The 10,775-nt window shown below is 56.2% G+C and overlaps 1 protein-coding gene across 8 annotated transcripts in view; it reads right to left on the bottom strand.

Annotated features, from left to right (window-relative positions):
* Window positions 1–184: 184 nt before the first annotated feature.
* The window catches only part of NSD2 (nuclear receptor binding SET domain protein 2), a 77,352-nt gene continuing 66,761 nt past the window's right edge, over window positions 185–10,775 (bottom strand). For 5 of the 8 annotated variants that reach the window (XM_082603289.1, XM_082603291.1, XM_082603290.1 and 2 more), the window contains 4 exons: window positions 6,029–6,170; window positions 5,634–5,740; window positions 4,632–4,836; window positions 186–3,888 (listed from right to left, as the gene is read on the bottom strand). In XM_082603289.1, the coding sequence (XP_082459415.1) occupies window positions 3,635–3,888; window positions 4,632–4,836; window positions 5,634–5,740; window positions 6,029–6,170 (708 nt within the window). In that variant the 3' untranslated portion in view covers window positions 186–3,634. Of the gene's footprint in view, window positions 3,889–4,631; window positions 4,837–5,633; window positions 5,741–6,028; window positions 6,171–10,775 lie in introns of all 8 variants that reach the window. The other 3 variants (XM_082603288.1, XM_082603286.1, XM_082603292.1) reach the window with 2 other exon arrangements.

The following is a 10,775-nucleotide window of genomic DNA, read 5'->3' as shown; positions in this document are numbered from 1 at the left end:
AGTCTGCAGCTTCCTCTCCCGACTCTGTCACCTTCAAGGGGGGTTTGGGAACCAAATTATAATTAACAGGAAAAAAAAAGCCCTTTCCCCAAATCGGAACGACACTCACTGCCTGTGATACTTGTTATACTTCCAAGGCCACGTTGGCCTCTCCCCATATGTCAGGGGACTGTGCCAGATGCTTCAGAGTGACAGACAAAGTGACTGGGAACGGGACTTCCCTGGTGCTTCCACTGCAGGGGGCGTAGGTTCCATCCCTGGTTGGGGAACTAAGATCCCGCGTGCGGCACAGCGCGACCAAAAAAAAACAAAAAAAGAAAAGGGACTGGGGAAATGGAAGCGAGCCCCAAACTTCAAAATGCAATCCCACATAAAGAAAAAAGCCTTTAAATTTTTTAATACAAAAATACTCATACACAATCTTCCAAACACAACTTCCGACCTTAAATCCTATTTCCCCACAACCAGCAATTCTCAAATCTACATTTCAGTATCTTCCCCCAGAAAATTTCAAGTTTTTTAAGTCTGTCAAAATTGGCGGTAGCACCTGGTACACCCCCCCAAAGGCGGAGCCTGGCCTCGTTCCGTGCGACGCTGAGACACCATAGGCACGTTGAGGTTTCTGTTTGATTTCACATCTCGACAGTGCGGCGGACACGACGCCCACGGACACAGCACTTTACTCATTCATCAAACGCTACACGTCTCACAGGATCCAGAGTTCGGCAACTGACAGTCGTCTGTGTTACCTTCCATCAAAACAGGCTTATCTTTTCTTATTCCTGGACATACGGCAGTTCTAGAAGATGGCGCCGCACACACTGCAGTTTATGTGTCAAGGGAAACACTGGGAAGGTGCCGGGGCGCAGACCTGAGGGTGAGGCAGGGGGTCCCGAGCATTCTCGGAGGACGGGACCCGGGCGGGGGTGCCAGGCGGCCTCCCCTTGGTGCTCGCAGCTTATCACCCGCTTTGTACGTGGGCCTGCGACCCCCACGGAGAGAAGCGTCCCCGTGTCCAGAGGCCCACACTGGCGTCGACGCAACACACGAGGGGTCCTCGTCAGCTCCTGATGCGGAGGAATCCTGAGGTGTTTGGGCGGTTTTCATTGTGTTTCTGCTTCACATTAACGACAAAGGACTGAAGCTGACATTCAGGAAAGCCCGACTCCCCTGAAGCAAGCTCCCCCCAGACTCAGAGCAAAGGCCTTGGCCCCGTCGGGAAGGCCCTTCCAGCCCCACGGCTCCTCCGATGCCTTGCTGTGCCCATATCCGTAAACTGGTTTTCTGGAGATGCTCGGAGTTAGTGTTATTTGCTCATTAGTTTAACAGTTTTTGGAAAGAGGGCAACCATATCTAAAATAAGTTTTCCAGTATTTCCTTCAGAAAGGTTATAAAAGAATTTGGAAGTAATATCAAAGCGACTCCAAAATCACACACAATTTTTACTACTGTCAAATACAAAAATAAGTTAATCTGCTCCCCAAAGTGCGCTGCAAAACCACTCCTGATGATCTGACTCGGGTGGAAGTCCCTTCCTGGCAGGAAAGGGTGAGTGACATCGGCCCACACCAAGGCCCCTAGCTCTGAAGGGCAGGGCTGTGACCGCGGCCGCTGTGCTGGCACCAGGCCTCGGTGCCCCTCGTGCCCAGCCCCAGAGCGCGCAGGCGCCAGGTTCAGGGCCTGAGGAGCATAAATCTACGTCAATCCAGTATTTTCTTAAAAGACCATTTGAGAGAAACGAGAGTTCTGAACTGAAATACCCCACGGCCCCTGCGTCTCACCGAGCAGGTGCGTTTCCAGAGAGAACCGAGCCGCCTGTGGAAGCACCAGCTGAGGACACGGCTTGTTTTTCCTTTGGTCCTACGTCACTTGCCCCAGGGTCACCAGAGAAGGGCCAGCGGGATGGCCTCGGTCAGCCGACTCTCCTAGTCCGTGCTCAGGGGGGCCCGGGCGCCTTGCACCTGGAGCAGGTGCTTCCCCGGGGGTCCCGGCCTGGCCGAGACCGCTTCCCTCCCCCCACAGCTCCCATCGCAGGACCACGGAGCAGTAGTGAACTTGGGTCCAAGTGTTGGTATATCCTGCAATTCTCTGAGGCAAAAACGGTTAAGAGAGAGACAAACAGGAGACCTCAGTGGCAATTTTCAAGAACAATTGTGTAAACTTTTCTGCAGAGCAGATTTCTCCTCACGTTATTTTAAGAAGAAAAGGCCAGAAAAAAGCACCTGCTGCTGAGTGTCCCCTTCCCTCCCATCGTGAGTGGAGACAGGCAGGCACACGGGCTCCTGGCAGGGCGCTCCCAGCGTCCCGGGGTCCACGGGGAACGCTGTGCTTTGCAGAAGCTTCTCCCTGCGTGGGGCTAATGGTCCATGGAAATCTCCCAGGGGACAGTGTCAGCCGGGCTGTCCCAAGGCCGGGTGCCCACGCCCAGCAGGCCGGCCCGAGTCCCAGGACGAGCGCTCCTCCGAGGGGCCCTGGCCAAGGGCGTCTGCCCAGCACGGCTCAGGCTTCCCGGGAACAGGCCCACAGCACGCGTGGAGTCACTTAGGGTGACGATGCTCCTGAACTCGCTCTTTCCTCAGCCCGGAGGAGTGCCTGGACGCACACGTCCCCCGCGAGCTCCACGTCCCGGGGTGGGGGTGGGGGGGCACCTAGCAGTGCCCTGCTGCGCGGCGGTCACCCGAGATGCCGCTGGGCAGAGCGCCGGACAAACCGTTTCCCTAAGTTGCCACGTCACACAGCTCAGCGGGTCACACACGCATCAGTAAACACGCATTTCAGTCGGTGGTAATTTGTGAAACAAGTTTAGCAAAAATATATTGAGAATAAAAGCCAGAAACTGGTAAAGAAAAGCCACCCGAAAAAATGTACAAACTCTTCCCCCCAAGTGATGGGACCCTCCGGGGAAGCTGCCCCACGTGAGCCTGAGCTTTAAAGGCCGACGTGGCAGCAGCGCTTGGTTCAAGTCCACGGAGAGAAAAACTACAGGGAGATCCCACCACACTACACTAGTCACCGTGCTGGGGCCGGCTCCTCACTAGGGTGGAAAAGAAGCAGTGTGAGGAAAACCTTCACATTAGTACCAGAAAGAAATCATACAGCTGTTTCTTAAGAGCAAACTCATCAAAACCATGGTTCCCAGGGCACGCGGGGTCTGAGTCCTTGCCCAGGCCCCACCCTGGTCTCCTCTCCTGAGTGATGCCAACGGGGAAGCAGGCTGGGTGATGTTGTCAAGATTAAAAGAGGTAAGAGTGATCCTCCGAAAAAATACTACTCTATACATCTCAGGGGAGATAAAAACATTTCATATACCAATTACTTTTCCATTGTAACTTTAACCTAGGAAAGTAGAGCGGGAGGGCACCTTGACGCTCTGAGATTCAAGTGTAGCTGTAATGCTGCGTAGTCAGGCTTGTCTGTCCTGGGGCGTCCGCACCTCGCGGCTGGAACCACGTGGCTCGGACGGTCAGTGCGGCGCAGCGGGCGCTGCTGGGATGGCTCAGTGACGGGAGGCGCCCCCTCCCGAGGAGGCCTGTGCGTGCGTCCCGGGGGCTGCGGGCGGCATCCTCCGGCCCTCTGCCCGCAGGGCGGGCCGGCCACCCGGGGCCGCCCGATCTCACCCCACCCCGGCCTGGCGCTATTTGCCCTCTGTGACCCTCCGCCAGCACCTCCTCTTCTTCCTCCTCCCCTTGGACTTGGGCTCCGGGCAGGGCTGCTCGGCCGGCTCTGCCCGCAAGTCGTGCTCGCCACAGTACGGCCGCCCGTCCTGGGTGGAGCTGAAGGCTGCCCCGTCCTGGTGTTCCTTGCAAAACGAATTGGGGCAAAAGTGGCAAAATGAAGTGGAAGGTTTCCCACACACGTCACAGTGATGCCAAGGACATTCCCACTTCCCTGCAAGGAAACAAAGTATCACCAGACAGAAGAGAGGAATGGCAACTTGTAACATTTTCGTGGTTGAAAACTAACTTTAAAACAGTCTAGTCAGATGAACACAAACTAAAACAAGACACTGCTTTCCAGGCAAGTGTCAAAAGGTAAAGAGAAGCTAAAGCTGGTGCTCAGAGGCCTGGGGGGCGGAGGGCGGCGAGCAGGCCCGACCTCCGAGCCCAGATGGCCCAGTGGCACCGGGGGCCCTGCCGCCCCGGCTGCTCTGCGGCGACGGGTGTGCAGCCGGGCCGAGTGTTTTGGTGGCCCCAGTCTTTCTGGGATCTTTCTGGTGTCCCCCTGCAAAGTGCGGTCTGGGAGAACCAGCACGCCTGCCGTGAGCCTCTCTGCCGCCTGCCTGCTGGCCCTGCTGCATCATCTTGTGCCACACACAGCGTTTCTGCTTCTGTTTTACAGTCAAACACATTTGACTTCTCCTTTTCTAGCTTTTCCGCTTCTGTCTTTGGGTGAGGGCCTCTCGGCTTCCCTCCGAGGTGACACGGCCGCTCTGTGCACGCCGGAGCCCGTCATCTCTCTGAAGGGCAGAGCCCAGCCCCAGCCCCAGCCCCTCCCCGTCTTCCCAGCTGAGACCCAGGGGTGCGGGCCCCTCGCTCCCAAGCAGCTCCTCCCGGCACCTTCCCCCAGCCCCTGCTGGCCCCCAAGGGCTGCGCTGGGTGGTCTGGCCTCGGCTGCCCGGGCTGGGGACCCACCGAAGGGCCGCTTGCCCAGGCCCAGGCAGGGCAGGTGGTAGGCCTTGGTGCAGGACTTGCGGTCACACAGCACCAGCTGCCCGCCGTCGCCACAGCGGAAGCACTCGTCCTCAGATGGCTTCTTCCCGTCGCCTTTCGTTCGACGCCTCCTGGTTTTCTTCTTGGTCTTTTTGCCCTTTTCCTCCGAGGAAAGGGACGCTGAGGTCTAGAATGAAGAAATAAATGCAGTTCACTCAAGGGAACTGCGTGCACTGAGGCCAGCTGTCCCGAGGGGTCACCAGGGCCAAGGTCGAGGTCGGGAGCGCCAGGGACCCGAGAGTGGTCTCTCAGGAGAAGAGTGGGGGTCTGCAGCCGACAGGGAAAAGGCAGGGGCCCGACCTGTTCCCGTTCACTGCCTGTAGGAAACAACACAGGCCGCCAGCCACAGCGCTGCTCAGGACGTGTGGCCCAGGGCAGGCTCTTTCCCCACGCGGCGTGTCTCGTGAGAACAAATGAAAAAAGCCAGGTGAAGCAGCAGGCCCGCTGTGGACATCCCACCTCTGGGCCTGGATGCCTGCGGCCGTCCAGAGGCTTCAGGCCCGGGTTTTACCCAGCACAGGGAAGGGGCTAAGTGTGCTGGGTGGAGCCATGTCCCCCCCCGCAAAGCCATGTCCTTCCCGGAACCTCAAATGTGACTTTGCTTGGAAGTAGGATTGCTGCAGATGTAAAGCAGTGGGCCCTAACCCTGCACGACCAACCAGCGTCCTTGTGAAAGAGACGCGGAAACAGACACGCAGGCAGAACGCCACGTGCCGCCAGGCGCTGGGGGGCAGACCCGCCCCAGGGGAATACGGAGGCTCTGACTTTGGATTCCCGGCTCCAGGCTGTGAAGCCCCAGCACCCTGTGGCCTCTGCAGGGGCAGCCACAGCCCGCGAGCGCAGCAAGCAGCCACGGAGTCTCGCGCCTGGCCTCCCCTGCCGTCCTCGCCCCGCCCGGCAGACTCCGCTCCCACCACCGCTCACCTTGGGCCTGTCCCCAAGGAACCCGCTGCAGTTGGAGGCCCCGCACCGGCAGACTGTTTTCTCGTTGCCCAGACAGTCGAGGTTGTAGTTGAAGGTCAGCTCTGTCCCTGGGTGAGGGAGACAAGCCACACTGGGACACTGCCCTTCTCCCGACCCTGCCAAGAAGCCTGCATCAGGTCTACGAGCCCTGCGCCTGTCGGCGCACCTGTACTATCCCCACACAGCTTTCGATTCTACGCTGCAAGGTGCACGTTCCAAACAAAACACAACTTCCGAATCGCCAGCCGCCCGCCCTCCCCGAGCCCGGCGGTCCGCCCACACGCAGCATCAGACAAGGGCCCCTCCACCTGCCCGCTCGGCTGGGAGCCCTGTGGGGAGCCCCGGAGGCACCGTACCTGCAGGAATGTCACACACGGCAAACAGGCCCACGCGAGTGTCACCGTTCACTGTCCACTTGAGGGTCTCACAGTTGGGCTGGCAGCTGTGATTCATGAACCGGGAATAGTTTCCTTTGGGGCCAGCATCGATTATACGGTCCTGTAAGGCACAACTCAAGTTTCAAGCAGCATCTACATACGTGGTCAACTCTCAGCCATCACGTTCTCATTCAAATGGAACTGTCACCATCGTGCTGGACAACTGGTGTTGTACTGAGAACCGTGGTCTCCCAGGTCCACTCAGATGGGACACCCCCAAACCAGTCCTGTTTCTCTTGCTCACAGAGGGCAGGCAGGTCAGCACCACACGGAGGGACCGAGCGCTGGTGAGCGGGGGGTGGTGAGCCGAGCTCCCTGGCGTCAGATGGCAAACGAGGGAGCCGGACACCAACAGCCTGACAGGGGACAAGACTGACCGCTTATGACACAAACCAGCCAGGAAGTCGAGACAGACCAGCGGTGGAGGAAGCAAGGAGAACGTCCTGAGGCCATGAGGCCACGCCGGCTGATGGGAGGGGGGCCAACCCCCGCGGCAGAAGCAGTCTTGAGACGCACCCGGGCAAAGCGATGAGGGTCCCACCTTCGTGCTCCCGGGACTCGACCCCCCGAAAGGCAAGCGCCTATGTGTACGTGGAGATGTACTCCTATTGTGGCAAGACCCAGACGATGCAATCGCCTGGCATCAGGGAGCGGTGACCTCGGCTTCCTCACCCTAAGGGTCTCTCGTCGACCGCATGACCGGAAGGGACGGGAGAAAGACGTACCGGAGGCGGGAGGGCACTTAAAACTAGGCCACAAAAAGCATCACGGGCACGTGGTAACGCCACACGGTGTCTGTGAGTGGGGGACAGGACGTGTGTAAACACAGGTACCCCAGGAGCGAGGCATCGAGATGCCTGCCAGGCTCCCCTGCCCTGGACGGGCGGCCCCAGGCGGGGGCCTCAGCCACATGCTCACACCCAGACGCTAGCTGCTCCTCTGAAGGTGGACACATCTCAGAAGTGCGTGCTCTGCAGCGTGCTCCTGCCTCGCTGAAAGGAACCGCTGAACTTGCTCTGAGCGGCTGCACTGGCTCAGTGCCGAGATGCTGGTGCCCGGCTGTCCTCTACTGATGAACCTGACGCCGTTTCCCGTTCCCGCTGTCACACCACTGCGGCCACGGGCTCTCTGCACGGCTGCTTCTCTTTTTAGTTGGTGCTTAGTCCATGCTGACTCTCTGCCTAGGACCTCTTGTTCCAAGAGGTGAATCCACAGTAGACTCTCCCTCACTTGGCTGTCTCCTGTGCCTCCCCGAATTGTGGCTCTGGGGGTGCGGCTGCTCTGTTATTTGGGCACATCCTGTAGGATGTGTCCTGGTCCCTGGCGGCGCTTTTGACGTTAAAAGGCCTTCCTCTGTCTCACTGAATGCACTGGGGCCCAAGTTTTGCCTTGTCTGAGAACAATTCTTTTTTAATTTGACTTCACCTGACACACCTTTGTGCACAATTTTATTTTCAACTTTCAGGATCTCTGTTTCTTAGATACAGCAGAGAAATAGGCTTCGCTTTATGAACCAATCTGGAAATCTTTTAATAGATGAGTTAATCCAACTCCCTTTTACATATATGACTCATATGTTGGGCACGATTCTATCAATCTAATTTGCTTGTTTATTTGGGTTTTAAGCCTTTTACTATGAAGTAATGGGGTTTTTTAAATACTGATGTTCCTGTTATGTTGGGAACTTTATTTCCCCTGCTGGTTGCCCTTTATCGAGGGCATCTCTGCCTGCATACGGCACCCGCACCTCCTCTTGCAGTGGTCTCCCCCGACCCACCTCCGTCCTTACAGCCCAGTTCTCAGTAGCATTCTTGCCTTAATACTTAACAACGCTGAGAACCACTCCTACTCGCTGTACCAGCTTGACTCGGGGGCATCACCATCAGAGGTGAGTTCACCCCCCTCTGGCCTCCCCTCTCTGTCGCCGTCAGGAGTCACAGTTCGGCACAAGTTCCCGATACCTGTACCGTCACCAGTCGCTTTGCGGGGTCGCCTGGAACCCATCCTTCAGCAGCTTCCCCCAGGGGACCGATGCCCTTAGCTCCCGTGTCCACACCTGTCACTCTGACATCCACGTCTAAAGAACCAGTCAGCTGGAGAGAAAGTCTCCAGTTCACACTTTCCTTGAAGACTTTATCAGTGCTGCTCCTCTGTGCTCAGGCACTGGATTCTGCCATGAGAAGCCTCGAGACGGCCTTTCTTCCCCTTACAAGTAACTCAATTTTTTGGCCAAGCTAGCCAGAGGGTTCCTTGTTATGTCCAGTAATTTTAATAAGATATTTATTATGTTGACCATTTTGGATGGACTGCCCCTGAAACACAGGGTATTCTTTCAACACCTAGACTCCCATCACGCAGAGAGACCCTCGTGGCCTGTCCCCCTGGCCACGCCTTCTTTCTGACCTTCCTCTCTGCCCGCCGTGCCGTGTCCGTCCTGCGTCTGCTCAGGCGCCACTCCAGGCGGTTTAAGCTCTGGCTGCTGCTCATTTCACTCTCAGGGCTCCAAGTTCGAGGTCCAGCTCGGCGTGCTAACTGGCCGTCCCGAACCCCTCGTGCTTGAGAAACACACGTTGACCGCTGGGGCGCGATGGTCCCAGCTCTGGCCGTGTTGCCCCAGCCACAGGGAGGTTCTGTGGCCCTGTATCGTCAGGTTCTCCCGAAACGAGCTGGGGTTCCTGGAGCAGCTGCTGGCTGCGTGCTGGCTGTCCTGTCTCTGGGCTCCCTGCTCTGCGGTCACCTGATGGCCCATAGCTCCCCAGGCTCTAGAGCCTCGGGCACCCTCTCTTTGCCTCACAGAAAGCTGCCTTACTTTGGAAGACGGTCCTTCCGAGGCCTGTCACCACAGGTCCCTGGGACCCCACCCACCCTTCTTTCTCTGAGGCCCCCTTCTGAGACCACTGGATATACGTCTGCTAGTTCATCCTCTTGTGCGACCGTCAGCAGTGAGGAGGTGAGTCGGGACTGCTCAGTCCTGCTGGGGGCAGGCACCTCGGGGGCGGGGGGCCTAGAGGCGCCAGCTCTACAGCACCTCAGCCTCCGAGTCCCGCTCTCAGACGGCGTCTTCCGTCTGCTCGTGGGGGACGAGGCCCTTAGTTTCACTGAAGATGTACTTCGTGTATCTTTTTGTTGCTGCTTTGGAATTGAGCACCACCATCTTCTACCAAGATCCTATGCATAGACTTTTTAATTTTTATAGATCAAGGGGTTTTTTGGCAGCGCCTTGTGGGATCTTAGTTCCTCGACCAGGGATCGAACCAGGGCCCTGGGCAATGAGAGCTGAGTCCTAACCACGGGACTCCCAGGGAACTCCCTACCTCGTGTTTTCTGATTACTATCTTTTCTCCTTTTTTCCTCCCTCTCCCTCCCTTTCTTTCTCTGATTGAGACTTTTCTTTATGCCCTTTTCCACTCTCTCATAAGGTGGAAGTTACACTTTCCATTTCTACTCATTCAGTCATTTCCTGTGTATGCCCGAAAAAGCACGAGTTAGTGAAGTCTCCCCTCCATCCACACCAAACACGCAGCTCACACTGGCCTCGTCTGATGCCCTCTGTGACCGCCATCCCGGCCCCGCTGCCCCACATTCACCAGCAATCGGCACCTGTGACAACCACACCCACACGTGCACCACCTCTTGTCCACCATCCTTCTCACGCCTCACACGTAACTTCTGAAGCCCTTGAAGAACCTCCTTTACTATCTCCTCCGCCACGTGATGCTGATGGTCAGCTCGCTTGGTCCCGGTCCGGAGGGTGAGAGGTACAGGGTCAACGGTTTTTTTCCCTGAGGAGCAGGAGTGTCCCTGGTTTCCATCATACTTGGAGGAGGCTGACCATCCAACTGTCGTTCCCTGGAACATGCTCTATCTTTTTTTTCTCTGTTGCCTTTTTCTTTTTTTTTTTGGCTGCACTGCGTGACTTGTAAGATCTCAGTTCCCGACCAGGGATTGAACCTGAGCCCTCAGCTGTGAAAGCACTGAGTCCTAACCACTGGACCCCCAGGGAAGTCCCTCTCTGTTGCTTTTCATCTTTGTAGTGTATGGCATCTTACAGGCTTTTTTTTTTTTTAAACAACATACCTAGGTATAGATTTATTTTTATCTATCCTGCACAGAACTTGTTCAGCTTCATCCATGAAATGATCCATGTCACAGAGATTCCATAAAATTCTTTTTCCACCTCGCCTCTCCCCCAGGTCTCCCGTCTTCCTTCTGGAACATCTACTGAACGTCTGTCTTCCCACCTCTCGGCCTCTTTCTCCGAGCCTCATCACTCTATCTTCCTGTGCCGCGCGTCCTGACGGATTCTCGGATGCTCCTTCTACTGCAGTCACTTCCCTGCTGTGGTCTAACTTTTCTTAACCCATCCACTGGGTTATTTTCAATGACTATATGTTAACTCCCAGTTTTAACTGTTGGTTCAAATCTGCCTGATTTATCCCTCAATGTCTTGTTCCTGTATCTCTACATCTCCTTTTATGGCTTTAACCATCTGTAACATATTTAATCCTTTCTTTCAGATTTAATCTTATTCCCTCAGATTCTCACCGAAAGCTAAGCCTTCTATGTGAGGGTCTGCTTACGGAGATCCTGTTCTGTTGCATTTGTACACGTTTAGGGAGGTATGGCTTATCTTTTACTCTTGCAGGAAATGGATGAGGTATGAATT

The sequence above is a fragment of the Mesoplodon mirus genome (assembly GCF_964341445.2).
Source record: "Mesoplodon mirus genome assembly, chromosome: 2".
Classification (NCBI taxonomy): domain Eukaryota; kingdom Metazoa; phylum Chordata; class Mammalia; order Artiodactyla; family Ziphiidae; genus Mesoplodon; species Mesoplodon mirus.
This window is presented reverse-complemented; position numbering and strand designations above follow the sequence as displayed.